Raw genomic sequence first — 15547 nt, 5'->3', positions numbered from 1 at the left:
AAAATCAGTGTAATATCCTTCTTGTAGTATAGTGGAATAAAAGGAAAACAATGTCTAATAATGTGTTTGACAATATGCCAGTGCCCGGACCTGACTACAATGGGAGATGAAATGAAGAAGGCCGACCCTGGCCCTTACAGAGAACAAGTAAGTTTGGATAGAAGAGAAGCAAAAAGAGGTGGGCAATGGTGGCTCAGTGGCAGAGTTCTTGCCTGCCATGCTGGAGACCCAGGTTCAGTTTCTGGAGCCTGCCCATGCCAAAAAGCAAAACAAATAAATAAATAAAAATGATCATATGTTAAGAATGTTTGTGGTTCTTTGCTGTTATATTTTTAAAAAAATTAAAAATTAAAAAAAAAAAAGATATCCACAGGATGATACCTTCTCTGAAGACAGGCTGTCAGCATCTGGGGTTCCTCTGTCAGACAGCATGCCAGTGTGAAGCTATTATGCACCCCAGAAAAGCCAGGCCCTTTAATTTTCGTTCAATATTGCTGGAATTTTTTTTGATTGTTCCCATGGAGATATTCCCCCCCAATTGTGGGTGGTAACTGTTGATTAGTTGGTGTCCATGGAGATGTGTCTCCACCCATTCAAGATGGAGTTGCTTATTGGAGCCACAAGAGCCCAGGCAGCGAGAGACCTTTGGAGATGGAGAAGTAAAATGCCCCCAGGGGAGCTTCATGAAACAAGAAGTCGGGAGAGAAAGCCAGCAGACATCACCCTGTGCCTTTCCAGATGATAGAGCCATCAGCCTTCTTGAGTCACAGTGTCTTTTCCTGGATGCCTTAATTTGGACATGCTATAGTCTTACCTTCATTTGGACATTTTCACAGCCTTAGAATGTTAAACTTGCAACTTAATAAATTGCCCTGTTTGAACGCCGTTCCAGTTCTGGTATATCACATTCCAGCAGCTTGCAAACTGGAACAGATAGTGTCTACTGGTCCTTTGCTCCCAGGTTTTGTTGCTTTCAGCTTCTGGTTCCAGTGGCCTCTCTCTGAGCTTCTTGGGTCTTCTCTTGGCTTCTCTGGGGCTTTTCTCTCTGTGCTCATTCAGCTTTTTCTGTCCTTTATCCTCTCATAGAGGACCTGAGTAAATGGATTAAGACCTACCCTGAATGGGGAGGGTCACATCTCAATTGCAACAACCTAATCAAAAGGTCCGAACCACAACAGGTCTGAACCCAGAGGAGTGGATGAAAAGAGTATGGCCTTTTCTGGGGGTACATAAAGCTTCAAGCTAGCACAAGCTATCTGCATCGTTGATTTGTGTGTGACCCTGCTCAAACATCACCTCCTCAGAGGGGTCTTTCTTGACCATTTTATGGCCAAAGACTGATGGTTCCTTGTCATCGCATGTTTACACACTGATCTGTTTATAATCTGCCTCCCACTGGTCAGTTCCGTGAAGGCAGGAATCTATCTCATTTCTGTTCTATCCACATCATGGGATCTTGTCAAGCACAAAGTAAACCCCAAGTAGATATTTGTTGCTGGAAATGAATAAGCCAAGTTAAGTAACAGCTTAAACTGAGGTCATAGAACAGGATGTAAACATTACAACTCGTGAAGATACATTTATCTAAAATACAATTTAGTCTTCTGTTAAATTCAGGAAGATACCTTAAAACATATATATTTTTTTAATAACTTGAAGGTGTGCCCTCATTGTTCTGAATGATTCCTCTCTTTCTGCGGGAACAGTGAGATGTTTGGGACACTGTTCCACAAATGTAGCCCAACTCCTTATTTCCAGCTGAGATTTGGGATGCTTGCTTTTGTTTCCTCTTTGCACTTTTTAAAAAAAAAAACTTTTTTATTAAAAAAGTAATAATTTTCAAAGCACACTTCAACAACTAGTTACAGAACATGTCCCAGAGTTTGTCATGGGCTACCATTCCACCATCTCGGATTTTCCCTTCCAGCTGCTCCAAAACACTGGAGACTAGAGGAATTTGAACAGTGAATAGGGAAGTATTTGCAGAGTCCCCTGGGGTAATGGGGAGAAAGGGGGAAAATTCAACTTCCCCAAGTAGAGAACTCTTGATATTCTCACAGGCAGTGGGGATAGCCAAAGTAATAGGCCGAGCCTCCAATCTTGGGGTTTGTTCATATGAAACTTAATCCGCAAAAGATAGGCTAAGCCTACTTTAAATTAGGTCAAAAAGTCACCCCCAGGAGAATGTCTTCTGTTGCTCAGATGTGGCCTCTCTCTCTTGGCTGACACAGCAAGCAAACTCACTGCCCTCCCCCTATCTACGTGGGACATGACTCCCAGGGGTGTGGACCTTCCTGGCAACGTGGGACAGAAATCCTAGAATGAGCTGAGACTCAGCATCAAGGGATTGAGAAAACCTTCTCGACCAAAAGGGGGAAGAGCGAAATGAGACAAAATAAAGTGTCAATGGCTGAGAGATTCCAAACAGAGTCGAGAGGTTATCCTGGAGGTTATTCTTAAGCATTAAAGAGATATCACCCGTTTAGTTAAGGTGTAATGGAGAAGCTGGAGGGAACTGCCTGAAAATGTGGAGCTGTGCTCCAGTGTGACTGTGTGGTTGTGAGAGCCTGTGTTTGATGCTCCTTTTGTCTACCTTGAGGGACAAGTAAACATATTGATTAAAAATAAATAAATAATGGGGGAACAAATGTTAAAATAAATTTAGTAGACTGAAATGCTGGTGATCGGTGAAGGGGAGGGGTAAGGGGCATGGTTTAGTATGAATTTTTTTCTGTTTTCTTTTTATTGCTTTTTCTGAATTGATGCAGATGTTCTAAAAAATGATCATGATGATGAATAAAAAAAAACACTGGAGACTAGAAGGAATATTAATACAGTGATTCAGCAGTCATAGTCATTTGTTAAATCCTATTTTCTCTGTTATACCTCCTGCTTCACCTTTGATTCTCCCCCCAATCTGTACGGAGAAGGGTAATGTCCCTTCTGACATTTTCATGTTGAGAAGGGGCGTCGACACTAAAGATAGGGGGATGTAATCAATTGATAATGTTTGGAGAGGCTGGTCCCTCTAGGTTTCAGGATTTATTTGACCCAGGAACCCTCCAGGAATTATAGATTCCAGGAGTCTTTTTAATAATGAGCATATGAGACTCAGCATCAAGGGATTGAGAAAACCTTCTCCACCAAAAGGGGGAAGAGAGAAATGAGACAAAATAAAGTGTCACTGGCTGAGAGATTCCAAACAGAGTTGAGAGGTTATCCTGGAGGTTATTCTTACACATTAAACAGATATCACCTTGTTATTCAAGATGTAAAAGAGAGGCTGGAGGGAACTGCTTGAAAATGTAGATCTGTGTTCCAGTAGCCATGTTTCTTGATGATGATTGTGTAATGACACAGCTTTCACAATGTGACTGTGTGATTGTGAAAACCTCGTGTCTGATGCTCCTTTTATCTACCTTGTCAACAGACGAGTAAAACATATGGAATAAAGATGAATAATAGGGTGAACAAAAGTTAAAATAAATTTAGTAGATTGAAATGCTAGTGATCAATGAAAGGGAGGGGTAAGGGGTATGGCATGTATGAATTTTTTCTGTTGTCTTTTTATTTCTTTTTCTGAATTGATGCAAATGTTCTAAGAAGTGATCATGATGATGAATATGGAACTATGTGATGACATTGTGAGGTACTGATTATATATGTAGAACGGAATGATCATATGTTAAGAATGTTTTTGTTGTTATATTTAAAAAAAAATTTTAACAAAAATGCAACGAAGATTAAAAAATAATAATAATAATGAGCATAGCCACTCACACACCCACAACCAAAATCACGCTTCCATCAGTTTTCTCCATCATCCGCGCGGTGGAGGCCCGCGGACACACACCGGGCGCGGGAACTCCGGGGCGTGGCCGGGCAGGGTGAGGAGGCGGGGCTCCAGGGGCTGCGCGGCGGCGCCTCACCGCGCCTGCGCGCAGCCATTGGTGGGGCCGGAACCTCCTTTGCGGGACTGCGCGCCCGGGGGGAGCGTATTGAGCGAGGCACTCGCCCACGGCGGCTGGTGGAGTCCGGGCCCGCGAAGCTGGAGCGACGGTGGCGGCGGCGGCGGGAGGCCGGGGCTGAGGCCGGGGCCGGGGCTGCGAGGCCCGTGGGGCGGCAGGCTGCGGCTGCGGCCTGGGGCTCGAGCCCAGAGGGAGGAGCGGCTGCCATGGCCGAGAGCATCGTGAGTGGTGGCGGCCGGGCGGGAGCCGGGGCGCCGGGATGAGGCAGCAGATTTGCCGGCCGCGGCCTGGGGCGGAGGCCCGCCGGCTGGCTCTGCGACCCGGCCCCTTTCCCCTCCCTCGCGTTAAGGCTCTCCCCGAGGTGCCTGGGCTCTCCCCCGGGGCGGCTTTCACCCCCCTCGGCTTCTGTCCCTCTCCGACCCCAGCCGGGAGATTCGCGACTTGGGTTCCGCACCCCGGGCCGGGCCTTCCTGCACGGAGCGTCGGCTGTGCTGAAGGGAAACCGTCTTCCCCCCTCGCCTGCCTCCCTGCCTCGGGCAGACTTCGTGGGCTTTATTTGAAGGCCCCTCAGAGGCCGGGTTACGACTCCCCCCTTAATCTCCTTCCACTCTGCGCCCCCACCCCCACCCCAGTAAGTGCCTTGTCATGAGTCACTGGAAGGAGAGCAGGTTGTACGAGCGGAGCGCTGCGGAACTCCCTCCCCACGAAAGGAAAATACGGCGGCTTGACTAGTTTTTTGCCCCTCGGTTGTAAAGAAAAGTTGACAACTGCCTGTTTTAAAAGCATATTATGAAGAACCTTGGTTTCACTGTTGACCAGACAGGAGGAATTGTCTCCTCCCCCCCCTCCCCAAAATAAAAAGTCAGTGAAAGTCAGAAACATCTGTCCTTGGTTAACTTGTGAAAAGTTTTCCCTCAAAAGCAAATGTGGTAGGAAAAGTAACAGACTGTTCAGATAGAAGAATTTCGGTTAGCGTTAAATGTTCGGGATTTTCAGGGGAATCAAAGCAGTATCGGGTGACCAGTTATGGGCACGCTTTAGCACCTTTATGGCCTCTGAAGTTTTGCCAGGTGTTGTGTCCAGAATGGTGGGTTACTTGTGTCCAGATGTCTCGGTTCTGCAGGAAGCTCCAGCCCTTGGGCAAGGCTTTTCTCTAATTCCTACCTCTCTTAACTCGAGCTCATTGGAGGGACCCTGGAGCCTCCCCATTGTTTCCCACCTGGAGATGAGCAGAAGGAACAAATGGCCCAAGAGAAATTTGACTCCTTTAAAAATAAGATTTGCTAATCACTGGGGAGTTCTAGAAATAGATAAGGAATTAGCACTCATATCTGTTTTCAGACTTTCTGTTATTGTAATATTTTAAACTGAATTGAAGAAACATAAGCAAGTGGTTTCAGACAAGACCCATTTCCCACTAGTATATATACAGCTAGGCTTTTGCTCATAGCTTGGTACCTTACAGAATTTCTTAGGTTGTGAGGAATTAAAACAGACCCTTCTTTTAAAATTGATTTCCAAAAGCTTTTTGAATTCAGAAAGAGATCTTTTTTTTTTTTGGCATGGGCAGGCACCAGGAAAGGAACCTGGGTCTTCGGCAGGGCAGGTGAGAACTCTGCCTGCTGAGCCACGGTGGCCCACCCAGAAAGAGATCTATTAAAACATATGTGCATATGACTGATTTTATCTCACCAGTTCTTCAACACCCCATTATTCTTGGGCCATTTTCTTATAAATACAAAAACCTAAGTTATTAAGAGGCTATGTGTCCATGTTGCCAGGTCTGCCTTGTCTTGTGTATTTCATTGTGTAGCCTGTGTCACAGTACAAGCTAGTACTTATCTCAGTTCAGGTTGCATTTGATTTTGTTGTTAAATACTGTGTGTGTCTCAGAAACCTAGACTGCCCTGCCCTGTTGTAGACAATCAATGAGAATGACTTAATATCTTTGTAGAACTCCTCAGAATCATGTAAGCCTGACATTCAGCTCCTCAAATTGCTGAGTGACGTACTCTTGTTCCTAAATGATCAAAAGGACATTTCACAGAACCCCCTGCAGAAAAACAGAGTCCTTCTGTTCTTGTGTCTTAGTGCTGGAGACAGATTTCTGAAACAGGTACAGAAGTATTCACTTAATGCATTGTGAGAACCTTTCTTAGGTATGAATCAAAAATGAAGTGCACCAGAAATCAAAAGAATTAATTCAGAAGAACTAGTTTGTACTTGCTCTTTCACACAGAAGAGGGGAAAAAATTAAACATAGTTTAAGAAACAAAAAGATATAAAATATGTTAGGCCTTTTTTTTTTTTTTACATGGGCAGGCATCAGGAATCGAACCCGGGTCCTCTGGCATGGCAGGCAAGCATTCTTGCCTTCTTGCCTGCTGAGCCACTGTGGCCCGCCCTAGGCCTTTTTTTTGATGTTATACCTTTAACAGTTGGAATAGTCATAGGGACCATTCGAAACAGCCCTAATACTTTGAGAACAGTAAGGTAACTAAGGTCAGGTAAAGCTTGTTAGAAATTTGAGAAACAGGGCCAGGCTTTTTTTAAAAGGAAAATTTAGATTATTCTTAATTAGTTGGATCCTAAAGCAGAGGAAAGTTCAGTAGACCTTGAGCTTTTGTGGTATTTTGTCACATATTGGACACTGGCCTTGTGACATTTGGCATCTCAGTGCTGCTGCATTAATGAGAACACATAGCACGGTGAGGACCTTCTGGCATGTACTCCTCTGTCTGCTCTCTGCATCCCTCGAGGTAGTTGGCGCAGCGGGGTGTTGGCAGCGGGGCGTGCTGCTTCATGCTTCCTGACAAACGTAGAGACTTGTACAGTTGGCCAGGGTGCTAATGACACTTCTTCAGGAGGGCTTCCATTACAATAAAAATCAAGCTCTCTGTCCGATGGTCTTCAGGCCTCGCACCATTTCGGACTTGCCATGAAAATATTTTTTAAAACTCATGCTAAGTTTTACTGTGATGTTAAAGGCATTCATTTCTTTAATTTTTTAAATTAAAAGCAAATGATGAATTAGAAGATTTCTTTTGATTCTTTTAAGTCAAGCTAATGTCTGTGTATAGATTTGGTAACAGTGAAATCTTTAAGGAACCTGGGCATTCATGATTGATGGTGTTTATTTTTGTACATCTCAAAGTCTGAAGGGGGAAAAAGAGTTGGTGTTTAGATTTTTATAATGGTTAAAAATTGAAGTTGTATTTTTTGAGTGGAAATTTTCAAGTCAGGTTAACACACGAGAGTCAAGGCACATAACCCTGATGAGTCTTACCGCTCTGGTTTGTCTTCTGGAGAGATTGGGTTGGGTGCAAAAGTGGAAGGGTGGGGTTTGACTTTCAGTTTCATTGGCCCAGTTGCTGAAAAGCTGCAGCACATTCATTCTTAAAATTATGTTAGAACCTAACTTTTTGCGTGCAGTGACTGTCTTGTCTTGTTTACAACAGATAATCCGTGTTCAGTCCCCAGATGGGGTGAAGCGGATAACAGCAACAAAGCGAGAGTCGGCCGCAGCGTTTTTGAAAAAGGTATCGTAGCTTTGGTATTTACCACTGGGAACGTCTTCATCCTCCGCTGTTACTCCTTTTCTGTACGTTTTCTCTTTTCCTCATTTCCTAATTTCTTCCACTCCTAAGTTTGGTCTTTTTAAATTGCTTTTCTCTTTCATAATTTGGTTAGATTACTACAAGATGTTTGTGTGTCGCAGTTAACCGCTACTTAAAATTGTGGGCCCAAGTGCCCAAAGGTAAAAATATTTCATTGGAGTAATACTTAATTTATAAAAGTTGAAAATTGGCAAAAACCTTAATGGTGCGTCAAAACAGGATGCTTAAAAGAGTGTGCTGAGGAGTGTCATGCTCTTTTTTTTTTTAATTTAATTTATTTTGTTATTATCAAACCGAAACAGCATACAAACATGAACATTCTTAACATAGACGCATTCCACATATGGTATACAATCGGTGGCTCACAGTATTATCACATAGTAGTATATTCATCACCATTATCATTTTTTAGATCATTTGCATCACTCCAAGAAAAGAAATAAAAAGAAAAAAGAAAAAGCTCACACATACCATACTCCTTACCCTTCCCTCTTATTGACATGCTCTTTTAAAAACAGTGAGATGAAGCTATATGTTCTGAGTGGGAGATGTACATGCTGTATATATAGTTTTTGTTTTGTTTTGTTTTTTGAATGCTATATGGCGGGAGTCACATTTCATTCTTTTTCCATATGAGTACCCCTTATTGCAGCACCATTTTATGGATTTTTGTTTGGTTTTCCATTTGTTCGCTTGGGAAGGGCATGGGCCGGGAATCGAACCAGGGTCTCTTGCGTGGCAAGTGAGAATTCTACCACTGAACTACCCTTGCACCCCCTGTATATTTTTTTAAATGTTTTTTATTGTGAAATATAGCATATATACAAAGAAAAGAAAGAAAAAGCAATAATTTTCAAAGTACATTTCAATAGGTAGCTACAGAACAGATTTCAGAGTTTATTATGGGGTGCCATTCCACTATTTCAGGTTTTTCCTTCTAGATGCTCCAAAACACTGGAGGCTAGAAGAAATATCATTATAGTGTTTCAGTGGTCATACGCATTTATTAAATCCTATTTTCTTTGTTATAATTCCTCCTTCTGCTTTGATCCTTCTCCCAGTCTATAGGGATCTTTAGGCAATGCCTGTTGTGACTTTTTCATGTTAAGAAGGGGTATCGATGCTAAAGGCTAGGGGGATGTAATTAGTTGATAATCTTGGAGAGGCTGGTACCTCTGGATTTCAGGATTTGCCTGATCTAGGTATCTTCTGGAAATTATAGGAAAGCACATTTACTGCACGAAACTTTTTATAGAGTCTCCCTATTTGTTTTTAAGAGTTAACAAGAGTGATGTTGTTTGGGGTTTAGCAAACCGTAGCAATTTGCACTATCTGAAGCTTTCATAAGAGTAGCTTCCAGAATAACCTCTTGACTTTATTTGATCTTTCTTAGCCACTGCTGCCTTATTTTATTACACTTTTCCCTTTTCTGGTCAGGAAGAGTTGGGCTTAGAGAGAGAGAGGTCACATCTGAGCAACTAAAGAGGTTTTCTGGAAGCAGTTCTTAGGCCGTGTTGTAGGTAGTCTTAGCTTCTCTACTACAGAAATAAGTTGTGTTCAGAACAGGCCTAGGGTGCACAGGTAGTTCAGCCATTAGAATGCCCATCTTCCATGTGGGAGACCTGGGTTTGATTCCCAGACCGTGCACCCAAAAAAAAGAAAAGAAAAAAAAAAAAGAACAAACCTTAAAATGGGAAATAGACCTATTGTTTGAGAGGGTACAAGGGGTTTCCCAGAAGGGAAAGTTTAATAGATCTATTTTTTTCCCCCTTTCGAACCCTCAGGGGACTCTACCAATACTTTCAAATTATCAGCCCACCATAGTCTGAGATGTACCTGGGTATTACATTAAGCTATATGGAATTACAAAGCCTCGTTCCCGTTCTGGACTCTAGGAGTTTGAGCTGTTTAAATGAGTTGTACAGACTGGTTGATTTAGATTGTGTGTTACAGAAAATTTAGGTTGTAGACCCAGTAAACCTCTCTGCCTTTGGTCTCATATAGTAGATGAAGGTCTAGAGTATATACACTATCATCTTTCACCCCATATTCTGATTTACCTTAGTACCAGCCAAATTGGCTTTGTTTTATTTCTAATTGAGGCCAGGTCTGTTTTTTGGTTGCTTTAACTGTTAATTGTGTGTAGCTATGCTAAGTTTCAGGGCTGCAGCACTCCATTTTTGGATTTTAGGGTTTAGTTAGTCAACGTTCCAGTGAATTACCAGCTGATACATGTGTAGCTCAGTGTCTCAGAATCTAGAAATATACTTACAACTTCAAACTAAGTGGGGCTGCTATAAGAGCTTACAATCTAACATGCTGTATTGTTGAGTGGATAAAGCAAGGTTTTGAAAAAAAACATGTATAGAATGATCCCACTCTATTTTCTTTTTAATAAAGCCACACTTACACATTTGTTTGTGTGAAAGAGCCCATGCTAGACTTAAAAAGAGTCACTCTCATTGCACAGGGCTTCAGTAAGGAGAGTGGCTTTTGCTTTATACTTCAGATCAAAGGTTGGCAAACTCTGGCCCTTGGGCTTGCTCTCTTTTTTTTTTTATTTTTCATACAAACATACAAACATTCCATACATGGTGTATAATCAGTGTCTCACAGTCTCATCACATAGTTGTGTATTTATCACCATGATCATTTTTTTGGACATTTGCATCACCCTAGAAAAATAAAGAAAAAAGAAAAAACACATATAAACCATACACCTTACCCCTTCCTCTCAGTGACCACTAGTATTTCAATCTACTCAATTTATTTTACCCTTTGTTCCCCCATTATTTGTTTATTTTTATCCATATTTTTTAATCATCTGTCCATAACCTAGATAAAAGGAGCATTAGAAACAAGGTTTTCATAATCACACAGTCACATTGTAAAAGCTATGTCATTATACAATCATCTTCAAGAAACAAGGCTTCTGGAACACAGCCCTGTAGTTTCAGGTACTTACCTTTAGCCATTCCAATACAACATAAACTAAAAAGGGGGTATCTATATAATACATACAAATAACCTCCAAGATAACCTCTTGACTCTGAAATCTCTCAGCCATTGAAACTTTATCTTGCTCATTTCTCTCTTCCCCCTTTTGGTCAAGAATGTTTTCTCAATCCTTTTATGCCGAGTCTCAGATTATTCCAGAATTTCTGTCCCTCATTACTAGGGAGGTTCACACACCCCTGGAAGGAAGTGAGTTCCCTTGCCCTGTTGGCTTAGAAAGAGAGAGGCCACAACTGAGCAATAAAAGAGGTTCTCTAGAGGTGACTCTTAGGCCTAATTTAAGTAGGCTTAGCCTGTCCTTTTCAGGAATAAGTTTCATAGGGGCAAACCCCAAGATGGAGGGCTCAGCCAATAGATTTGGTGGTCCTATTTTTAAAAAAAAAATTTAATGCAATTTTATTGATACGTATTCACATACCATGTAAACATCCAAGTGTTTAATCAGTGATTCACAATATCATCATGTAGCAATGCAATTATCATCACAGTTGACTTTGTGTGTGTGTGTGTGTGAAAAATAACGAATATACAAAAAAGTAATAAACTTAAAAGCACAGCACAACAGTGAATTGGAGAACAGAGTTCAGAGTTTGGCATGGGTTACATTTCCACAATTTTAGGTTTTTACTTCTAGCTGCTCTAAGATACTGGAGACTAAAAGAAATATCAGTTTAATGATTCAGCAATCATATTCGTTTGTTAAAACCTACCTTCTCTGTATAACTGCCATCACCTTTGATCTTTCTGTCCTACTCTTTAGGGGTATTTGGGCTATGACCATTCTAACTTCATGTTGGAAGGGTCTGTCTGTAATACAGGGTAGGGAGATGGAACTAGCTGATGTTCTGTAGAGGCTGGGCCCTTTAGGTTTCAGGGCTTATCTGGTCCAGGGACCCATCTGGAGGTTGTAGGTTTCTGGAAAGTTACCCTAGTTCATGGAACCTTTGTAGAATCTTATGTATTACCCTAGGTGTTCTTTAGGATTGGTTGGAATGGTTTTGATTGGGGTTTGGCAAGTTATGATAGGTAGCAATGTCTAACTGAAGTAAGAGTGATCTCCAGAGTAGCCTCTTGATTCTATTTGAACACTCTCAGCCACTGATACTTCACTAGTTACATGTCTTTTCCTCCTTTTGGTCAGGATGACATTGTTGATCCCATGGCGCCAGGGCTGGTGGACTCATCCCTGGGGATCTTTCTCCCGTTTTTTAGGGATATTTGGGCTGTGGCCATTCTATTTTTCATATTAGAAAGGGCTGTCGATAATAAAGGATAGGGGAATGGAACTAGTTGATGTTCTGGAGAAGCTGGCCCCTCTGCATTTCAGGACTTAACTGGTCTGGGGACCCATTTGGAGATTAAAGGCTTCTGGAAAGCAACCCTAGTGCATGGAACCTCTGTAGAATCTTTCATAACGCCCCAGGTATTCTCTAGTGTTGACAGGAATGGTTTTGTTTGGGGTTTGGCAAACTATGGTGGGTAGCATTATCTAACTGAAGCTTGCATAAGAATGGCCTCCAGAGTAACCTCTCGACTTTATTTGAACTCTTTCAGCCACTGATACGATGTTCGTTACACTTCTTTTCCCCTTTTTAGTCAGGATGACATTGCTGATCCCATGTGTCAGGGCCAGCTCATCCCTGAGAGTCATCTCCCATGCTGCCAGGGAGATTTTCAACCCTTAATGTCGTGTCCCATGTAGTAGGGAGGGCAATGATTTCACTTGCAGAGTTGGGTTTAGAGAGAGAGAGAGAGAGGCCACATCTGAGCAGCAAAAGAGAGCTTCCAGAAGTAACTCTTGGGCGTACCTATAGGTATGGCCCTCTCCTTTTGTAAGTAAAGTTTTAATTGGGACACAGCAGCCACACTCCTTGATTTACGTATTGTTTGTGACTGCTTTTGAGCTATTTTGGCCGAGTTGAGTAATTGCTAGAGAAGTAGTAAGGTCGATAAAGCCATATTTCCTATCTGGCCCATTTCAGGAAACGTTTGTCAGTCTCTACTTTATACATTTCTGTATTATTTGAATTTGTTGCAAACAGATCATATCTTTTTAGTGGTAAAAAATGTATTTTTCTTTTTTCATAAGCTGAGAGAATTGTAGGGCCGTAGGCTATTGGAGTGAGAAGGCACCTGTTCTAGTTTGCTAGCTGCTGGAATGCAATATACCAGAAACGGAATGGCTTTTAACAAGGGGAATTTAATGAGTTGCTTGTTTACAGTTCTAAGGCCGAGAAAATGTCCCAATTAAAACAAGTCTATAGAAATGTCTAATCAAAGGCATCCAGGGAAAGATACCTTGGTTCAAGAAGGCTGATGAAGTTCAGGGTTTCTCTCTCAGCTGGAAGGGCACATGGTGAACACAGCATCACGTGCTAGCTTTCTCTCCTGGCTTCCGGTTTCATGAACCTCCCCGGGAGGCGTTTTCCTTCTTCATCTCCAGAGGTCACTGGCTCGTGTACTCTCTGCTTCGTGGTGCTGCAGCATTCTCTGCTCTCTCCGAATCTCTCATTCTCCAAAATATTTCCTCTTTTATAGGACTCCAATAAACCAATCAAGATCCACCCAGATGGGTGGAGACGTGTCGTCACCTAATCCAGTTTAACAACCATTCTTAACTAAATCACATCAACCAGGGAGATGATCCAATCACAGTTTCAAACATACAGTATTGAATAGGAATTATTCTACCTTTAAGAAATGGGATTTATATTAAAACATGGCTTTTCTTAAGGGGCATACTTCCTTTCAAACCAGCACAGCATCTTAGGCATCTATTTACAAAAAAAAAGATCTGATCTTTTTCTTTTCACAAAGGTGGGGACTGCAGGCCAGCAGACTGAAGTGTTTTGCTGAGTATCTCACTGGGCCTGGGATATGCTAGTGAAGCCACAGCAGCTATCTGATGAATTGGTTTCTAGAAGATCGTTGCTACCGTGGTCATTGCTACACAGAAGTGGATCTCAGGGTCTTCAGGGAATTCTAAATTGTCCACTGTTTGATCTTTGTGTGGTAGCTGACCATGGTCAGCTTACTCCTCTGATATACGTGGAAATGCTAGAAATTTTGACAGATTGTCTAAGACAGGTTACGCATTAAGTAACTATTGCTAAACAAACTGGGGGGATGTATTTAAACACCAGAATCGCAGGAACTGCATACACTTGTTCTCTCCTTTTCTAAGGCTTTGTAACAGGGAAATTTCTTGAACTTAAAGCTGTGATAAATATTTAGAGATAGGATTTTGTTTTTAACTTGTGACTTTTGTGCTGGTATCAGATGCAAAGTTGTCAAGTAGGATAAATTCAGAAAGTTCCAGAGAAACTTGAAAATACAGGGTTACAATTCTGACTTTTTATTTGTTTCAGAAATATTCCTGAAATCCTAGTACTTCTCTCTGCATCGCTTGTTGTGTTGTAGAGGGAAGTACAGACATGACTGTTGGTCATTGAGGTGGTTGAGCAGGTGAGATATAGGTTGGTATTGACTGCTTAGTCCCTGAAGTTTAGGGGATGTTTGCTTCAGGATACTGAAAACAACAACAGCAACAATAAAACATTAATTACTCTGGTATATTTTCTCCAGTATGAAAATCCTTTTCTCAGATTACAAAAAGAATAGAAATTTGTCATAAAAAGGTTCAAGAAAACAGAAAAAGTATAGAGAAGGAATGTTTGCTTTGGCAGCACATATACTGAAATTGGAATGATACAGAGAAGATTAGTCTGACCCCTGCACAAGGATGACACACAAATTTGTGAAGCGTTCCATATTTAAAAAAAAAACAGTATAAAGGGGGAACAGTCACCTGAAGTGCAACTATCCAGTAATAACCACCAATATATCGTCTGTCTGCATGCACATACAAACATGCACATGCTTATACCAAAACTGGATTGTAGTATTTTTACTGCTGTATTGCATCAAATAGAAGCCACTATTGAATTTTTTTTTAATTTTAAAATACTAAGTACCATCTATTTTCAGCACACTGCAGTAATGACATTCTTTTGTTCTTCCTCCTGCAAAAACATTTTTTAAATTTGTACATTTAGTCACTATCATTATACACTCTAGGCATTCCTAGATTATACCATCTCAGTCTTTATCGTCTATCTTTCTTTGTGATTTCATTTATGCCCCAGCCCTCCTCCCTCTATCATTCTCATGCAGCTTCATTCAGTGTTTTAACATAATTGTATTACAGTTAGGTAATATTGTGCTGTCCATTTCTGAGTTTTTATATTCAGTCCTGTTGCACAATCTGTATCCCTTCAGCTCCAATTACCCAATATTTTACCCTATTTCTATGTCTTTATGGTCTCTGTTACCAAGGAAATACTCCAAGTTTATTCACTAATGTCAGTTCATATCAGGGAGACCATACAGTATTTGTCCTTTTGTTTCTGGCTAATCACACTCAGCATAATGTCCTTAAGGTCCATTCATGTTGTTACATACTTCATAACTTTATTCTGTCTTACAGCTGCATAATATTCCATCTTATGTAAATGTCACAGTTTGTTTAGCCAACTATCTGTCGATGGACATTTTGGCTGTTTCCATCTCTTGGTAATTGTTAATAATGCTGCTATAAACATTGGTGTGTAAATGTCCATTTGTGTACTTTGAGTAGAGACAGCATATAGATGGGTCCTGTTTTTTAATCCATTCTGCCAGACTATGTCTTTTGATTGGAGAGTTTAATCCATTAACATTCAGTGTTGTTACTGCATGGGTAGTACTTTCTTCTACTATTTTGCCGTCTGGATTTTATATGTCATATCTAATTTTCCTTCTTTTTACCTTTACTCATAGTCTTCCTTTCTACACTCTTCTCCACACCTCTCTCTTCTGTCTTCGTATCTGTCTCTCGTGTTCCCTTTAGTATTTCTTGCAGAGCTGGTCTCTTGGTCACAAATTCTCTCAGTGATTTTTTGTCTGAAA

At 41.3% G+C, this 15547-nt stretch overlaps 1 protein-coding gene and 1 non-coding gene across 3 annotated transcripts in view; both read left to right on the top strand.

The window, feature by feature from the left end:
• Positions 1-4066: 4066 nt before the first annotated feature.
• NPLOC4 (NPL4 homolog, ubiquitin recognition factor) overlaps positions 4067-15547 on the top strand; it is an 87549-nt gene continuing 76068 nt past the window's right edge. For both annotated transcript variants that reach the window (XM_077166206.1, XM_077166207.1), the window contains exons 1-2: positions 4067-4189; positions 7427-7507. In XM_077166206.1, coding sequence (XP_077022321.1) covers positions 4175-4189; positions 7427-7507 — 96 coding nt within the window. In that variant the 5' untranslated portion in view covers positions 4067-4174. The remainder of the gene's footprint in view (positions 4190-7426; positions 7508-15547) is intronic.
• On the top strand, positions 14275-14377 carry LOC143689179 (U6 spliceosomal RNA). Its single transcript, XR_013178641.1, has one exon. It is a non-coding gene; the product is annotated as a U6 spliceosomal RNA (small nuclear RNA).

Source organism: Tamandua tetradactyla, chromosome 6 (assembly GCF_023851605.1).
Source record: "Tamandua tetradactyla isolate mTamTet1 chromosome 6, mTamTet1.pri, whole genome shotgun sequence".
Lineage (NCBI taxonomy): Eukaryota > Metazoa > Chordata > Mammalia > Pilosa > Myrmecophagidae > Tamandua > Tamandua tetradactyla.
This window is presented reverse-complemented; position numbering and strand designations above follow the sequence as displayed.